General features: G+C 41.3%; 1 protein-coding gene and 1 long non-coding RNA gene across 2 annotated transcripts in view; one reads left to right on the top strand and one right to left on the bottom strand.

Moving 5' to 3' along the window:
• Positions 1–6,650: 6,650 nt before the first annotated feature.
• LOC143157779 (uncharacterized) overlaps positions 6,651–15,683 on the bottom strand; it is an 18,118-nt gene continuing 9,085 nt past the window's right edge. Inside the window, exons 2-4 of the long non-coding RNA XR_012994845.1 lie at positions 10,147–10,241; positions 9,373–9,534; positions 6,651–7,912 (exon numbers count right to left, since the gene is read on the bottom strand). This is a non-coding gene — a long non-coding RNA (uncharacterized LOC143157779). The remainder of the gene's footprint in view (positions 7,913–9,372; positions 9,535–10,146; positions 10,242–15,683) is intronic.
• CIMIP5 (ciliary microtubule inner protein 5) lies at positions 9,289–12,899 on the top strand. Its single transcript, XM_076332777.1, has 3 exons — positions 9,289–9,559; positions 11,880–11,919; positions 12,542–12,899. The coding sequence occupies exons 1-3, from the start codon at positions 9,300–9,302 to the stop codon at positions 12,731–12,733; spliced, it is 492 nt and encodes a 163-aa protein (XP_076188892.1). The 5' UTR covers positions 9,289–9,299; the 3' UTR covers positions 12,734–12,899.

Below are 15,683 nucleotides of genomic sequence, written 5' to 3'. Positions count from 1 at the left end.
CCCTTTTTAAACAGCAAATCAGTAACAGAAAATTTGTGATTGCAATTCAATGCAATCACTTAATAATAAACTTCTTCCGCTAAGGTGGGGAATGCTTCCGAGTCCCACCCAGAGAGCAGGCCCCAGCACTATTTTCCTAGTGTAGGTGTGGTTATACCTTTCTTTCACATTAAGAAATCTCATTTTCGACATCCGCATGTAGGACTCCGTAAGGGTATCTCCACCGTCCTTACAGGTAATGAAGGTCTAGGGAACGTATCTAAAATAGCAGGTAGTGTGGATCTGTGGAGTGCAGCCAACTGTTGTTACGGAGTCACAAGGACGTTTAATCCACCCTGTGGGCCAGGGGCTGCCTGCTCTTTCCTGGTCTGCAGCGTTAATGCCCATGAGCAGCTGGAGAGCGGGTGCAGCTCGCCTTCCCCAGCAGCAACCCAGGAGTCCCCATAGCCTGCATGTTCCAAGACCACCCCGTGGCACAGCCCAAAATACAGTGAGTGGAGATGACTTGCTTGAAAAACACTCTTAACTGGTCCTCAGATGTGCATATTGATGCGCTCATAGTCATCCAGTGCAATCTGACAGCCAGATGTTCCTGCCTTTCCCTCCTGCTGTTGTAGAAAGACACAGGTCCCTTGCAGGCTTGCTATGGACCTGCTGGCCCTGCATGGATTTCTCAAGTATCCTAGGACTTTCTAAATGGCAGTAGAAGCCTCTGTGTGTGACTAACTCAACTGACCCAACTAATTTTGCACAGGTTAGTCAATCTTAAATAATTAAGAATACATTTAAAGGATCCTTAGCATGCACAGCAGACAAGAACCAAGATTTGCAGAATGCTCTTTACATGGTTTAAACTACCAATGACCTGGAATGCTGCAGATCATCAAGAACGAAAAAGCACATCTGAATATCCCTATTTTGGTTGCTATCTTTTCCACTCTTTTAAAAGCATACGGAAGCCTTGAGTAGTCTGCCCAGAAACCAAAGATGTGGGTAGCCCAATATCACAGAGCTTTGAGATTCCTGCTGTTCAGCAGCAGGAATGCTGGAAGCTGTAGGAGACCTCACCTGACATGGGGTTCTCCATGCTGTCAGGCTGCTGGCTTTACTCTGCTCTCTGTCCTGGGACTCCAGATCCTGGAAGCATTTTGGAAACCCTGCTTCTCATTCATCAAAGATTCACTGATCTCATTATATTTCAAGATTAAATATTTCAGGTTGAACAGGTCAACAATTTTCCACAATCTCAGTTTTGCTGAAAAGTTTTTTATGATATCTACGTAGACGAGGCTGGTAGGTGCACTTATGGCAGCGCTGTGATCAAAGCTGGATTTTTAAAGAGAGAATATAATCCTCATACTGCATGTGTATAGACTATGTGGATAATTCACACAAAAAGTAGGATAAGGTCTTGCCCTTTCCTCATTAAGTGGTCAGTTGTAAGAAAGTAGGTTTTTATCCTAATTCTGCAACTGTATTTTTAATTGCATAGCTGTGCAATTGCATTGCGCTGCTTTGGAAGCTTTCTAAACTTAAGCAGTAACCTAAGGAAAAGGTTTCCTAAAAACTGAGACCTGTCTTGAAAACTGGAATATAGCCCATCCTAAGAGTCAGGCTCTTATTCTCTTCATTAAACCGTAACAGGATCTTTAATGAAGCATCTGGTACAATGAAGGTCTGGTCTGAAAGCTGTTCAAAATCTGTTTGGCTGCTCTGGCCATAAGGTCTTGGGCCGCAGCTGTTTTCCTTTCGTTTTTGCCTTACTGTTTGAGTATTCACATGTGAACTGTTGCACAATTGAGCTAAAAATACAAAGCTCCAAACACATCCAGGAAGATTTCACATTGTTTTGGCTGTCCATTTCTTCAGGGAGCAAAAGTTTCCAGCTCCATAGCAAAACAAAGAAGCTCTCTACAACCGTAGAAGGAATAAGGCTGAACTGAACTACGGAACAGTTCAGGTGATCCAAGAAAAGAACGGCAAAACAGCCTGTGCTTTCCTGGTACACTCTGTTCCTTTCCCTTCTAGGTCTCATGGAGCATCTGTCTCATTGGGCATGAGTGTATGTGGTCAAATCAGGCAGGGATTGAGAATGGAACGAGTTAGGTAAACGTCTGACAAACCTGTGTAACACACGCAATGCGACCGGTGATCAAATCCTGCTCAGCCTGGAGCAGAGAAGGCTGTGGGGACACGCAAGAGCAGTCTCCCAGTACCTGCAGAGATTATTGGAAAGACACAGCCAGGCTGCTTACAGCGGTGCCCGGTGGGAGGACGAAATAAAATCGGCACAAGTTGAAACAAGAGAGGTTCTGACTGTATATAAGGCAAAACTTCTTCATGAGGACAGCCAAGCAGTGAAACGCGTTACCCAAAAACGTTGTGCAGTCTCCATCCTTGGAGGCTTTCAAGACCAACAGCATAAAGCCCTGAGCAGCTGGTTTGATGTCATAGCGGACCCTGCTCTGAGGAGCAGGTTAGGCTAGAGACCTCCTGAGGTCCCTTCAGACTTGAATTCTCCTATGATCTCAGGAAACTTGCCACCAGATTCTAGCATATCAACGAAAAGGCTATACACAAACCCCCCTACATCCAGTTATGGGAACATCCTGCCTTCAGGAAGAACTTCCTACTAATCCCCAACAGTCAGAGTTGGCCAAACATCAGCCTGAAATGTGATTTAACACTAGCTTCTACATTTAAGAAGGAAACCTACACTAATAGAAAGCTGCAATGAAGATGCTAAAAGCTTTGCTGAAAAACAGATAAAACTTGTGATTGACATGTTCAGACAAGGCTTCCCAAATTTAGACTCTCACACTTATCTTGAAAACAACTAAAAGGAAATAGCTCAATTCTCAGCCAACAAAACTTGCAAAGGTTAAGAACGTTTGGAAAAAAAGGTCCCTTTCATTTAATAGCCAGAGACACAATTTAAAACAAATTTTAGGTACCCTGATTTGAAAACTTTGCCTAACTTGCAGCAGAGAATTTTTGGTATCTCACATCAAAACAGAAAGTTATGTCCTTTCTGAATATGGCGATGTCCTGGTTTCAGCTGGGTTAGAGTTAATTTCCTTCCTAGTAGCTGGTACAGTGCTGTGTTTTGGATTTAGGATGAGAATAATGTGATAACACACCGATGGTTTAGTTGTTGCTTAGCAGTGCTTACCCTAGTCAAGGACTTTTCAGCTTCCCATGCTCTACCGACTAAGAAGGCTGGAGGTGCACAAGAAGCTGGGAGGGGGCACAGCCAGGACAGCTGACCCAAACTGGCCAAAGGGACATTCCATACCATGTGACGTCATGCTCAGTACATGAACTGGGGAAAGCTGGCCGGGGGGGCCGCTGCTCGGGGACTGGCTGGGCATCGGTCAGCGGGTGGTGAGCAATTGCATTGTGCATCACTTGCTTTGTATATTCTTTTATTACTATTATTATTATTATTACTACTACTACTACTACTACTATTTTATTTCAATTATTAAACTGCTCTTATCTCAATCCACAAGTTTTCTCACTTTTACTCTTCCAATTCTCTCCCCCATCCCACCATGCGGGGGGAGAGTGAGCGAGTGGCTGTGTGGTGCTCAGTTGCCAGCTGAGGTTAAACCACGACAGGTGAGCACATGGCAGATGAAACATTTAGCATATTAAAGTGCAGATCAACAAACAGACTCTTAGCTGCTGGAGGAGATAGCTAGGAAACAGAGAATTAAAAAAAAAGACTGAACAGCATCTTGAGCATTGAAATACATAGTGATACACACCTGGACTATTGTAATTCACAGGATAAAATACTTCTCTAAGTACTACAGTGCCCCAGGTAGCAGAGAGAAAAAACTGAATCTCTGCAGTATTTGTGAAGCAGCTTCTCCTCAGCTGTTACAAACTGACCTGTAAGCTGATCCTGTTAACAGATGCATACCACAGGAGCACAGAAAAGCAGGGCTACGCCAGACTTCAGAGGTCAAACTGCTGCTTTAGGTACTTAAGCAGTATGAAGCACAGCCTTTTCGGAAGTACTTGATCACTTTATACACTGACATTCTCTTAGACCTGTTAATAAACTGTGCAAAACAGTGAGGATGAACAGAATGAAGCCAAGCTTCACTATGCAGTTAACAGAGCTCCCTGCCGTGGTGAAGATGTGACTTGAACAACTCTAACAAAGACAACTTTGGTTGTTCATGCAGTATTGCACTTCTTGACAGGATCTAGCCTCCAAGACTGAAATTATGTGAAATACCAACTGAAAACATTCCTCAGCCAGTGAGGAACACTTCTTATTAGTTCTTTCTCCTCAAACCAGATAGTTCCAAACATCCCTACTCACACACCAGCCCTGCAGCGCTCCCTCCCTGAAATCCCATCACCTTGCTCAGGTGGCAGGTTTAAGCAGAAGGCTCTTAACATATTCAATGGATATAGGCCTGCATATTCTATGGAATAGCTGCTGTTTAGTATTTTTTTCAAGTAAATAATATTTTTTCAAGTAAATAATTTTTGTTTCAAATAAAGCAAACTGCATATCAGTAGCTAACATATTTTGTAACACTAGAAATTATATTAAAAGAAGGGGACAAAAAAAAATTCACAACAGATTTCTTACAGTCTGCATTACAGCTTTGATTTTATTTTGAAGTGTCAGACTCTGTGTCACTGGAAGCACAGATTCCCTCGGTGGTATCTGTACGCTGCCGACGCAACAGACGTTCAACTTGCCAGGCTCTTTCAGCAGAACTCCATTAAGACAAGAAAGAAGTTTATATTTTTTTATGAAAGCTACAGCAAAACTTAACACGAGGCCTTTAATCAAGCAGCTACGTAATCGTTTAAAAGGAGTTGTACTCCAAAATGGCAGTTTGCAGGATTTGTTTTCATTTTGGCTGCATACAGCGACCCAAGGCATTCTCCTCCTGCCAGACACAGCTTGTCAGCAGGATCTGTCACCTCCAGGCTTTCTAGGGCCCTGGCTGGTTAACACCCAGGGCCAGTGAGAAAGCACCACAGTAATGCTCTGCCATCCATCACTTCTCTGCTGAGTGCTCAGCGTCCTCTGACCAATCATCTAACACCCCACTCTACTAACCATCGCCATGACCTATCTTCCAGCCTGCAATCTTGACTGACTTGACTGATCTTTATTCATTTGAGGAAGATGATGATGACAATGAAAATGTCACTATTTGAGGCAGGCAACACTGCTCGTATTGAAAGATTTACATGGGGGTCTCCATCCCATCTGTGAAAAGGCAGAGATCTTCCGAATGGTGATCTGCTCTGAAAAGCTGGTCTCCGGAGACCTGCCCTCTCCTCCAGCTGATGATCTTGCTCCTGCCTCTTACTCACAAGTGACATATACACTGCATGTGTGTTTTTAAACGTGTGTGTTTCTTAAATCGCTGCAATATCTCACAAACTTTCTTATATGAAGATCGCTTTGCTGTCCATCAAATCACTATCACACCCCTCAGAAATTTGTTCTTCACAGATAATGTGATATGGCTGTGATCTTTCTTCTTTTACAGGTGGGCTTGTTGAGAGGCAGGCAGGCATACCATGTATCTTCTCCTAAATTCAGCAGCAGATCTAGAGTGGGAGAATCCAGAAATCCTTCTAGCTCCCTCTTCCATAGTCTGAACTGTACAAAACATGGCATGAACACTTTGGCAACACTGTCCTTAAAGTTTAGAAGACGTAACTTTTGTAGGAAAGTATCCCAACACAGTACTGACTTAGGAAAAAAGTGTAAACCAACATTGGATGTATACTGTAGAAGACTTGGATGTAAAGGAGAAATCTGGGAAACACGAATAAGCTAAAAAAGATTTCAGACCTTATTCCTGCAAGTAGGATGACATGGGAAAATCAGATCAGAGTCTCACTGACTTTGACAGCACCCATCCTGGACCAACATGCACTTCCAACCAAAGCAGCAACACATTCATCTGCTGTTATTATTTCCCTTCTGTAACTGAAGTATTCTTGCATTTAACCAAGCAATTTCCATTAAGTTTTTCAGTGTTTTGGAATAAGCCTCTGAAGTCCCTGTCTTCCAGTGAAATCTATGAGAACTTCTTGAGCTTCAAGAAACTTGTTACTATAAAAAACAAAACAAATTTTAGAAAAAACAGCTCAGAAATTGCCTCTGGACAAGGACATCAAATACTGGCATACAAAACCTAATTTTCTTAACTACAGCCTAATGTAAATGATCAATTTCGAGAAATGTGTATTTTAAAAATAAGGCAGTGCATATAAAGGCAAACATTAGCTCAAGTCTTGCATAACTGATACTGCAATACCCTCTTGTGGTCAAATAAAAATGTTTTGTCTAAACACCTGAACTTTTTCCTCCATAAAAAGCCTCTCCAGACATCTTTTCCTTTGACGGGGGAAATAACTCACATATTTTTCACAGACAAATTTGTAGTGCATATCATCAGTTGTCTGGCAACAACAAAAGACTAACCTCAGACAAGTTCTTCCTCAGAATGATGGGCACCAACACTGCTTGTCAGATAAACTAATCCCAAAACGAACTCCTAAGCAAAGGTACCATCTCCTACAGTGACACTCGTAACTTTTCTCAAGTTTTGTGTCCCCAACCAGAAAAAATAAAGATGCTATAATCAATTTACATAGATACATATCGCATGAAGCCACAATAAACATCAACCTATTCTACTACAGGATGAAAAGGAAGTACACAGTAAATCAGTCATACCAATTCAAATGAGCTCCCTGCTTAAATGCCCCGAGTTGTTATAATGAACAAATAAAATGCTAAACTGGCAGATGGTAATATGAGGGGAAACAGTTCAGTATCTGCAGCAGTTCTGCTGAGCTGTTAATCTAGTAAAAGGCCTAAATGAGCTACTAGTATATCCAGCAAGGAATCTAGAGTAACACCCAGAAATGTCGTCCTTGCACTCACCCTGATGTACTTCAATGGTGTATAACCACCCCCTTAATGACTTCTGGTCCCAACAGAAAACGGAATAATTTTCAAAATATCAGCTCTTACTGATCTGGTTTTGGAACAGCAGCTACATTTTGAAGTCATGTTATTATAATATTTTTAAAAACCCAACTTATTTAAACAGCCATGATCCCATTCCCATCTATTATTTCCAGAGAAATGGCTTGAACATTATGTAGTGTCCAATACCTGCATGTAGACTCATAGCTTACTTTTGTTTAAAGCCTAAAGAAGTCCTAAACAGTTAAGACTTCCTTTTTTTCTAAGGTTGTGGGGTCTCAGACCAACAGATCTGGCTTTAACCTATGAGTTCACTTTCAGTAAGTTATTCTGAGAGGCACTTTGTAGCCCTACACCTGCATTAAAAACCAGGGTAGTTACAACTCCTGCATCTTTGCAGACACCACTCAATGGCATAGACTTTAAAAACCTGCTTGTAATCTTTCCATCCAGTTTATTCAGTGGCTACAAGTAGTCATTTGGAAGCTATGTACTCAGCTCAATAGCCATTTTTAGTTTATTATTATGTTTAATTTGCAGAAACTGACTTGAAGGAAGGATTAGAATTAAAATAACACAAGAACTTTGTAAACGAGAATTAAAAAGCATTCCATGCACAGGAACAGACTTCCCAATCAGGGTCCTTTCCTGACCTGATCAGGAGCTAAAATCCCATGCACACTGATTAATGCATTGGGTCTTCCAAACATGCCTCAGCCTCCTTTTAGAGCAGTTAGATGCTGCTAAAACCCCATTCTCCAACCAGTTGCACACACTCCAACTTGGAGAGGACCCTGGAACAAATGCAGCAGGATAAGCAGATTCCACAAGAGGAACAGAGACAACTATCAGGCCAGGTTGGCAAACAGTTCATTTCTTCAGTTCATGGTGATGTTGTGTGGATACATGACTTTTTTTGCTTTTTGGCTGAAAGAGATGAAAAACACTGTTTAGGTTTCAACTATCTCAGAAAAATAAGTAAACAAACAAAAAGCCTACTAAAATTTCATTCAAACCCAAAGCAAACATTGTGGTTTGAGGTGGAGTTTACCTCTTCTTAAGTTATGTTATTAATAATCTTCAAAGTCAGAATAATTTTTCCAAATACAGAAGAATTTCTTGCTCAAATGCATCTACGTGAAGTGTTTGGATTGTTGTATAGTTGTAACTATTTTAAAAGAAATTATTTGCTAAATTCAGCATGTATTTCCCGATACTGCAAGCAAATAAGTTTGCCAAAAAAACCCTAAAAAAGTAGATTCAAAGTTCATTAGCATTTACCAGGAAGATGAAGCAAGAGGCTAGAATTCATCTGGAGCTAATCCACACTACTCAAAAACAAGTCAGTCAAGAATTTCAGAGGAAATTTATATTTAAAATAGTCCATTTTCCTGCAAGTTCACAAATACTTGAGGAAGTGACTTCATACCACAAAAGCCCAACAGGCTGACTGTAAAGACAAACACTGACATTTTGGACACTGTTTGGAAAATTCTCACTCTGTATACTAATAACCCTTTAAAATTACTTAAAAACTACTTCTCATAGTTGCTTAATACCTTCTGCAGAAATCTCTAAGTACTTAAAAAGGACTTTTGATGATCTCTGGCTGCTCTTTTTTTTAAAATATGAAAGTAAGGAGCTTTCAAAGCACAGATTCATTGAAATACCTTATTTTAAACAAACAAGCTCTGCCCCAAATAGAGTTCAAGGCCCCAGCAGCTGTCCCACTGGGTCTCTGCTCCCTTTCTGGTGCATATTCACAAGTCAGACTTGTTTCCAATAGATACAGTAAACACACCAGGGAAACCAGCAGCTTTCAGGAGATTTTGCTTCTGCTACATAACCACAACAAAAGTCCTCCTGACGTACTCAGCAGCAATCTCCACAGCACCCTTTGCTGCTAAAACAGACTTTATTGTTCTGAGGATTTTTAATAGAGGGTGGTCTCAGCTGCAAGCAGCAGTAATCACCTCATAAGCTGAGTTTGCTGGTTACAGCTGGAGAACTGATGGCTTTCAGTAACAGTCATTTCATACAAAATTGCTGTTACCATGAAAACTCCTTCAGCATTCAAGCAATGAAGCAACATAAAGCAGTAAGAAATGAGCATTAAATAAGAGGCAAGTAAAACACTGCCGAGCACTGCCTGTCAGTGCTGCCGCGTACGTTCATTTTCTGAAAGCTCTCCAAATCAGCAGCTAAAAGAAAACGTTAGGAGAGAAGGAGCTTTGAAAGTGCAAACAATAGCCGGTTTAACTTTCCTAACTGTCACAATATACCTAACAATACTGGGGATACAGTGAGTCTCGAAATGGACAAGTTGGGAAAGGGTTCTGGATTCAGGAGAAATAACTTGGTTAGGTCTTGGCAACCAGCAACCACACCTCTGGGACAACCAGCCTCAGCTCCATCTGCGTCTCTTGGCAGCAGCCAACCCAGAAGACCTGTTGCTGCACAGCCGGCTACTCGGGCCTGGGCAGATGAGCAGGCAGCACTGCAGCAGGACCAGGTTCAACAGGATAAGATCTGGAGAGAGTCTGTAGAGGCTGAACAGAGAGGAAGAAAAATCTGGTAAGTCACTTGTTCCAGTTTGTGCCTCTTCTACTCATCTTGACAATGGTACTGATGCTCCCTGACAGTCTTAGGGCTTGATCCAAAGCCTACACTATCAAAGGAAATTTTCTTCTGCAGGGACTTTGGATCAGACCCTAACACCTTTCTTTCTAAGATTGTATTATCTCTGTTTTCTTTCACTGGACAAAATCTATGCTAATATCTCCTGGCATGCTGGGCTTAAGCTTTAACAAAAGAGATGCAAAGAATTGCATGCTAAGTATCTCTTAGCTTTATAGAGATTTCCACAATGAAGATATAAATGTGCCAACCTTTATAATTTATTGCAGACACACTGATATTATCACCTCTTCTCATATTCTTGGAAATGGCTGAAATGGAAGCTGAACAGAGTGTTCTGCCAAAATATGATTTTGTATTCCCAATCTGCAAATCCGCTGAACATGCCCCATTGTTACAGTGTTTCAGCAGACTGAACTGCACACATACAACCTAAGCTTTGACTGTGTATACACCACAGACCTGAAGGAACCCAAAATTAAGATCCTCTCTGTCTCTGCCACATATCTTGAGTAAGTGCTTACGTTCATACTTCAGTACACAGCATGAGCATGCCTATTAGAAGAATATCCTTGGTAGAAGTAAAATCAGATCCAGTTTCGACTGTGCACTATCCAAGCTAAAGGAAAGAGAGGAAAAAGAACATCACTCTCAGGATTTTTTAGAATGGGAAAAGAAATCAACTGAAAACCCCTGTCCTCCTCAGCCTTCTGGAGGAGATACAATCACAGCTCTGATTTCCCCAGAGGCGCATTTGCACTCGTCTGGCTCATTTTACCTGAGAGAAAGGCTGACACCAGGACTCTGACTCATGCAAAGCCAAGGCTGTGGTGGCAATGTTACTCTGTCCCAGTTGTGCACTCAGACTCTTCCCAAACGGGCCCAGCATGTTCCATGCCCATTCCCTAGCTAAGGCAGCAGGAGGGACTCTCTGTCTGTGCAGGCCCCCTGGGGTTCACAGTCGTGGATATTGGTGCAAACTTACATGGGTAAGTAAAGTAACACATCATACAGCTGATGCTTGTCCTGCTCTCTAGTCTTAGCTACGAAGACAGAAACTCTTGCAAAAGGGTAGGACAGACATGTGAAGGACAGATGCCTAAAGCTGGGTTCATCAGACTACATATGTTACAGCCTGCAGAGAACTGTCCTTGAGCTCCACATCCCCATCCCAAAAACAATGATGGGGAAAGGCTGCTACATGTTGGTGGTCTGACTTGAAGTGGATACAGGTAAATGTCTGAGACCCAAGCATTTCTCAGTAATTAGCACCGTCCAGTAACACCCAAATCTGGTATGTTCAAATAGTGGCTGGCATAGCAAGATAAAAAATTTTAGGATCTCTGTGCTGTGCTGGTATACCAAGACACATAGTGATAAACACAATCATAAATTAGCTTTTACTTGCACCTAGGGTACATATGCACTGGACGGGGGAGTGCAGCACAGAAATCCAATGCTCCTAGCTCCACATGGTACATGGCTGTGCTGTACAGACGAGCTCAACTCGGAAGGATGTACAACTTCAGCACTACATCAATAAGCCTAGATGCAGCACTGCATAGACACAGCTCAGAGAGTCAACCCAGGCGTCCCTTGAGCCCTGCTGCAAATACAGCTGTAGGTAACTGTTTCCTCTATTGACCTCACAGTACTTTTACAATAGCAGGTGAACTTTCGTTTTCTCCATTTCAGGCCAGGGAAAGCAAAGGACAGAAAATCAAAGGACTTGCCTTGTAGTCCCACACCAGGTATAGAACAGAGCTGAAGAGCAAAACTCAGGTCTTCTGACTCAGCACAGCTGTCTATCTGCACAAAATACTCCCATGGGTGTTCACCTGCAGCAAATATGGCTCTGGGAATTCCTACCAGGGACTTCTGCCAGAATATCGGTCATTTAAAAAATAAGAAGCTGTGTCTTGCTCAAGGCACGGGACAAAAGTTTGCTAGAGTGACTCAGGACTTTGCTAATTTATCTGCATTTGCACAAAGAATACACTGTGGACATGCCATCCTCATCCTCATCTTCCTTTAGCAAAAAAACTCTAATCCTCATGTAGTATGGGCTTTATATCGGAATAAAGAAAACCCTGGGCTTCACCACAGAAAAGACAGGTTTCAGTACGAAGAGTTTGCAGGTGTAAGAGCTGGGCTGTAAGTATCAAATTGAGCAGTTAAACAGGCATTTAAATATGACCAACATTATTTTATTTAAAGACAGAAAATTTGACGCTGCATTTTTTACTTCTATTCCAAGGTACCAGAACTGGAGTTTCCTAAAGGACTATGACCAAATGGTAAGTTTCGAACAGACTTTCAGCTGTAATCCAGGCTCTTTTTAGTTTTCATCAATTTGAGCTAAGCTAATATTTCAAATTGAAGCATACTTAGGCATAATCGGCAAATGCTTCAAGACCAAAATCTTTAGGAAAAATAAAAGAGAACTGCTACCTACGCCACAAAGAAATACTGTACATGCGTGTGTTCGACCTCTTTCAATATTAACAACTCCATAGAAAGACAAGTGCTAGAAGAACCAACTTCCTAGGAGAAAATTTGTAAGATAATGTCATCATGCTGAAACCCAAGCCACTTACTAAAAACGAAACAAAAAACCTCCTACATCACGACCATTCTAGAGCAGGCTAACTTCTGTCCTAGCTGACATTTTATGCAACACATTTGAAAATGATTCATTTTCCTGTGTTATCCTATTCCCATGTAAGATGACAGGAAAAAAAAATTGTTTTATTCCTTCAACACTTTCATGTACATTCAGTATGACATTTTAAAGTACATTCAAAGTCTAATTTCAAAAGCAAAAATGCTGATATTATAAATAATCTCAGTAACTTGTATTTTTGTAACAAGCAACGGACATAATTCTGAAAACTTATTAATGGTCTTTGTTTTATCCAGGGTAAGAAAAAGGAGCAGAAGCCACTGCCAAACTATATGCCTGTGTTCTCAAACAAAGTTCCCAACTCGACCAACCAGACTATTGGCAGTCGAATGAATACTGAACTTGGCAGGGTTCTGGTAAACACAGATTACTTCTTCAGCAGTGGAGCACGAAAAAGGAAACTTGAGGGTGAGCTCCAGCTTTCCTAGTGCTTCAGTAAAAATATAATGGTAACAAAGCAAGTTGAATGGTTCTAGCCAACAGACTCCACAGCATGTAAGAAATTCCTCAATCTTTTTCTCAGAGAGACCAATACTGCTGTCTAGCATGGATTTTTCTTCCAAGAGCAAAGATGGATGCTGTCCAACAATGTCGTAGGAGACAATCCTCTTTGTATTTGGGGTGACTTGGCCATATACAGAGAGTTAGCACTACAGATCTCATCCATCTTCGCATGCAAGTCTACAGTAAGGTTGCCACTAACATCAGAAAGAACAAGATTACAGCCAAAAGGCAATTTCTTCCTGAATTTTTATCTCCTGAAAATAAACAATTAATGGAGATCTGCTCAGATAAGCCCCAACATAAACAACATACTTTCAGTTCGGAAAGTCAGAGCAATAAAACACAGCAGCTTGTTGCATTTCATGTAGTTAGCCAAGGATTCATCAGCCTCTGTCATCTGCATGTTTAAGCTTGCTCTGAAGAATAAAATTTAAGGCACGTGAGACATGTTCTGTGCTTTTTCACCCCTCCCTGCTAAGGGAAGGAGACCAAATGTTTTTCACACTAGTTTTCATTTTTCTTTCTTTAGATTTGCTGCTCTCAAATTCCCTTCTCTTATTCTTTTTTTCTGGTTTAGCTGATGGAAACTCATTGACAAGGAAGCAGGCTTTCACATTTTGCTCTGAAGGTGTGTTGGCTCAGCAACCTGTCTTACACTCTTAGGATCATCAACCTTGAATTTAACAGGTTCATAGTTCCTAAAATCTGTGGTTGCCCAGGAAAACTATCATCAAGCTAAACTGACACAATACCTAAAGCCTGTTCAGTAGTGCATCTTCATTACATAGATGCAAACTTTGTTTATGAGCTGTTGTTCTGTAGGGAAAAAGCAGTAATCAGCAGAGTGTGGAGAGTATATACACAGTATCTGCCTTTTGAACTGTATGTAGCTTCTGTAGGACCATGCTCAGTCCTAGGTGGGGATCAACATAGAAGCCATTAGCATTGCCTTGATACAAAAGGCTGCAATCTCTCACCAGACTGAGGTGGAGATGTGTATACTTATGCTTTGCAACTAAGGCTAGTTGTTTTTATGATTAGACTTCAGCAGCAGAAGGCAGTTCAAAAGCACAAGAGGTGGTATGGAACAGTGTGATCACTGTCAATTTCCAAGTGGTCTCCGGAAAAAAACCCAAAAGACACTGTAGAAAGAAGGGCCAAATCCCACTTGCTGAAGTCACGGCACCAAGCAGTTCTCCTCCTGGCTTCCTTGATGCAGCAAGAACTGGAGGATTAAGGCTTTCAAGATGACAGCTAAGCTACCTAGGGAAGAAGGAAGACCACATCATGCAACCAGCCCAGGTGACGAAGACTGATTCCACTCTGTGCAGACATGAATTGTGGTGGACAACTGTGTTCAGACACACCAAATGGGAACCTACTCTTTAAAAAAGACATCTTCTTGTTCAGCTAAAATGCTTTCTGCTCTCTCCTGTGAGCAGAAAACTGCACCAGGAACCGGTTTACTTTCAAACATCTGAAAGAGGGAAAGGAGAGAGCAGATCAAGCCTTTCCTTGTCCCTGTGTTGTCCAGAGCTTCTTCCAAAAACCACACAGACCACTCAGAGGCTACATATTTATTGGTGATTGCATAATACTGAAAAGTCATTACACTTGCGTGCCTTACTCTGAGACATACTGAGCAGCCTCAACTCTTGCTATGGGTCACAAACTCTATACCGAGTGGCAGGTGTCCAGTATCTGTCAGGCTCAAGCTCCTATTCATGTAAGAACATTTCATTTATAAAGCATGGGGATTTTGTTTTTCAGCATGAAGGCATACAGAGCTCCATGTTTCCCAACCTCCAGATGGCAGTCACTCCAAACTAAGTAATCCACTGAAAAGGACACTAAGTTATAGCAAGGCAGTGTTAGAAAATTCCTTTTAGATTTCAAAGGACATTAAATAATTCCAGATTCTTGACTCAGTTTGCTCTGTGTGAATCCAGAGAATCCCTCTCCCAGAGAGTTCCTGCAAACTGAAGGGTACAGGAACCTGATGGTCTAAGCAGTACATGATTTAATCCTTCCACTTCACTTAGCACTGGTGCTGTTTCAGCTGAAGCTCTTCTCCCAGTTTTGGACAAGACCTTCCATGTCTTACCCTGAAGATGTGGGCCACTAAGCAGAGTCTAGGGAAGCAATGATGGTAACTGAAGTACTGGAAGATACGGCTTATGCCGAAAGATTAAAAAGACTGTTAAAGTTTAAGCTGGAGAAGAAAAAGCAGTCTGGGAAGAGGATAGCAGTCTTTAGATACATGTATAGCTCTGGAATGAGAAAAGGAATCATTTGTACTTCACGTGAGTGGCAGACAATAGTAAAAATAATAGGCTTAAATTATAGCAAGGAAGAATCATGCTAACTTTTTGGGAAGCTAGTGGTAAGGCTAATACAGCACTGGAATAGATTCCCCGAGGAATCTCCACCTTTGAAGGTTAAACACACATATCCATCAAGAATGATGTATTTAGTAGGGTTTGTCTTTTAGTGTATAAATTGAATGACCATCTGAAGAGCTTTTCACCAATTCTCTGATCTATACCAGAGTTGTTGGGATGAGAACATACTTTGCAAACATGATTTTTCAAACACATTCAAAAAGAATAAAAAAAAAAATCCTATTTCAATTACACCAGGTTTAAATAGATTGCACCTCTAAAATAGAGATTAATCACCTAATTTTTTTGATAAAAAATGTATTTCTAATTCTTCTAACTACTCATATACAAAATGCTTTTCACAAAGTCTAGATGTGCCTCTTTTCATCACACGCATCTGAGAGGCTTGACTAGTGCCCTCCTGACAGCCACGTAAGAACACATCTCAAAGAGCACATTCATGTCATTATGTCACATGTATGAATGGCGATAA

The sequence above is a fragment of the Aptenodytes patagonicus genome, chromosome 3 (assembly GCF_965638725.1).
Source record: "Aptenodytes patagonicus chromosome 3, bAptPat1.pri.cur, whole genome shotgun sequence".
NCBI lineage: Eukaryota > Metazoa > Chordata > Aves > Sphenisciformes > Spheniscidae > Aptenodytes > Aptenodytes patagonicus.
This window is presented reverse-complemented; position numbering and strand designations above follow the sequence as displayed.